Source organism: Atta colombica, unplaced genomic scaffold, assembly GCF_001594045.1.
Source record: "Atta colombica isolate Treedump-2 unplaced genomic scaffold, Acol1.0 scaffold87, whole genome shotgun sequence".
NCBI lineage: Eukaryota > Metazoa > Arthropoda > Insecta > Hymenoptera > Formicidae > Atta > Atta colombica.
In genome coordinates, this window is record NW_017259580.1 from 156,770 (window position 1) to 160,117 (window position 3,348).

Here is a 3,348-nt window from a genome sequence, read left to right on the forward strand (position 1 = left end):
TCACACACACATACACATATATCATACATACATATATACACACATACACACACATACACACACATACACATACACACATATATATTAAATCTTATATACAAGATGCAAGTAAAAAATGCAATATTATTTTACATCTAATTTTTGCTTTTTTTCATAACAGTAGATCTATAATAAATCAGTAACCTATAATCTTATGTCCATTTCCAACATAGATTAACTTTAATCTTGGTTCAACTTAGTCTCATCTTTTTCTAATCTTTAAAATTGGAAAAAGACGAAGAGTAAATTGAAGATTAAAATTAATCTACATTGGTGGAAACGGCATTAGAAATTGGCTGCTGTTGAACTCTGCCGATTTACTAATTTCAATCAATCCTGGCTCACCGATTATTCTTTAGATTCACTTCTGACACATCAATTACACTATCAGTTAGACTATCAACTTATTGCAGAACAGATATGATATATGTAAAATATATTCTTATAAAAGTGTGATAATCCTTCCCTTTATGCTGATTCTATAATGAGTCGATAGTCGGAACTCTTAAGTCTTAGTTTTAATCTAAATAGGTGATTGATTTTTGCATCTACTAATTGTTAGTTATACAATGAGTCATTTAGCTCGACTAATGGGAAGGAATAAAGTCGAATTTGGTCAGCCTTAAGAAAATCGGTGAATTTAATCGTACAAAGTGGTTGTTGACCAGTCAATTGAATCGTAAAGTAACTTTATCGATTCAACGATAAAATTTAGGACTCCCGACTACCAACTCATTGTAGAATCAGCTTTAAGGTTAGAAAGCTTTCCAAATTTTTTTTTCAGGATGATATTAACATAATTATATCGAGAAATATGTTTCTATCTGATGTAACAACGTGAATGTTAAATTTAGGAGAGAGAGCTTTAAACTTAACGATATTTAAAATGATAATGTACTTACCGATCTTTGCAATTCTCCCAACCATAATGACGCTTTTCCTGGTTCAGTCGGATTTGTATTATTATATAAAGAAAACACGGCCTGGTAAACAGTCTCCAGGTTCGGCGGCGAATCCATGTTTTAGAGAATATTTGGGTACCGCGAAATACCCATGCAGTCAGATACCCTGGCTGACAAACGGATGCGCTCGAGGCCGAACCCGCCGAAACGCAGCCGAACGTTTCGCTTTGATTGGCTTTGATCCAAGGACTAATCAGGACTAAAGCGGAGAGCACAGACACTTGCATAATGCATAATGCATTGTGCATAAGAGAATCAACCAATCAATCAATCAAATTCTTCTTTTCCATGGAATGAGAGGAAAGGAAAGCTTCTGATTGGTTGACTCGCAATGCATTAATGCTATGCGTTATGCAAAAATCTGTGTTCCTCGCTTTAGGGCCGTAGCACACGTAATGCATAAGAAAATATGCCAATCAAAGTCCTTCGTTTTCTTCCTTTTCATAAAATAAAGAATTCCGATTAGTTGATTTTTTTATACCTCATGTTTTATGCAATTGTGCTCTCCGCTTAAGGATATATCCACACAACTTATATAGTTGCATAAACGTATGCATAAAGAAAATTATCCAATCGCATTTCTCTTATAAAGACATACGTAAAATGTGATTGGATAATTTTCGTTATACATATGTTATGTGGCTATGCAAGTTGTGTAGATATATCTTAAGGGCTTCACACATGCATAACAGAGCATAAGCATAAAGTATTCATCGTGTCACACGTCGCTCATTACTCATATTCAGCAACAAATCAGTCATGTGATTTCATATATCGCTCATATAAATGGATTAGCAGCGATTAATTTTGAACAGTAATTATATTAATTATGTAAAATGCTCTAAAGTCCAAAATGTCATATCAAAAATGGTATTAGGATATAAAGAAAATTATTCAATTGTATTTCTCTTATAAGGACGCCTGTAAAATATGATTGGATAATTTTCTTTATGCGGCAAGTTGTGTGGATATACCTTTACGTGCAAGTTGTGTGGATATACCTTTACGATTGGACCTGTCAAGTTGATGCAATTGTGCACAACAAAAATAACGCGAACTATGGCAAAAAATCGGTTCTACATTAGTTGCAAGCTAATCGTAAGTTTGTTGCGACAATATGAAGCGTTGATTTCAAAATGCAAGCTTCAGAGTGATCAGCTTGTAACTAATGTAGAATCAGCTAAATAAATTAATAGCATTAATGCATCTATATGCATTAATGGATGTACAAATTTAAAAAGAAAATATAAAAAAAGAGACTTTGGGTTGATCCTTTATTTGAAAACGACTTAAATTTAAAAAAATTATTATTATTAAAAAATTATTAAAAAATTATCAACGAATAATCGGTTATATTTCTGTACATCCATGTGTCAAAATGCTCTTTTCGTCTATGATCATTTCACATATACTGCAAGTATGTTCACAACAGCCATCTAAAAATTTTATAAAATTATCGCAAATAATAACGAATAATATAATAATTAAATAATAATAATAAATAATAATAATAATTTAATAATACACTAATTAAATTGGTATAATACATTGAGCGATCATAAAGAAAAGTCTATGTCAATAAAATGGGAAATAAAATGAAAATAATTAGAATTAAATAAGATAAAATCACACGCAACAAATTTTTTATTGATTAATTTTTATTGATAAGAAATTTGTATTTATTTATTGTGAATATTATTTAGAATATGGACATCACTACGAAATTAAAAAAAAAATGTACTCATTCGATATGTTTTCATTCAAAATGAAAGAATCTGACACAAAAACGTAGTGATATGCTTCATAAAGTAAATTATTAAATGTAGAATTGGGTTACATTCGAAAATATTACCCGAGTGCTCCTATCATTTTATCCTTATATTTAACACTGAATAATAAGATAAAACACTCGGGTAACGTTTACATTACACAGCTCTAATAACTATTCAGAGCTACGTTCCAAAACTTCCTTTTCGAGGAAGATTTTACTCTATGTGCTGTAGTATATGTCATGTGTACTATATATTTCGAGTAAAATTTTCCTCGGAGAGGAAAGGTTTTGGAATATAGCCCAAGTAAAGAAAATGTATCAAATGAATACATTTTTATCAAGTTTCGCGATGATATCTCTATTCTAAAGCTACATTCCAAAACGTCCTCTCTGAGGAGGAAAATTTTACTCGAAATACTGTAGTATAGTATACATTACATGTATACTATATATTTAATATAAATAATAATAAAATTTTTCTAATAATAAAGAAAAATAATAATAAAATTAAAATAATAAAATTTTTTAAATAAGAATAAAATTTTCCTCGGAAAAAATATTTTAGAATATAGCTTA

At 30.1% G+C, this 3,348-nt stretch overlaps 1 protein-coding gene across 2 annotated transcripts in view; it reads right to left on the reverse strand.

Annotated features, from left to right (window-relative positions):
• The window catches only part of LOC108693061 (transportin-3), a 10,032-nt gene extending 8,877 nt beyond the window's left edge, over positions 1 to 1,155 (reverse strand). For both annotated transcript variants that reach the window (XM_018201731.1, XM_018201730.1), the window contains exon 1: positions 942 to 1,155. In XM_018201731.1, coding sequence (XP_018057220.1) covers positions 942 to 1,058 — 117 coding nt within the window. In that variant the 5' untranslated portion in view covers positions 1,059 to 1,155. The remainder of the gene's footprint in view (positions 1 to 941) is intronic.
• Positions 1,156 to 3,348: the final 2,193 nt, after the last annotated feature.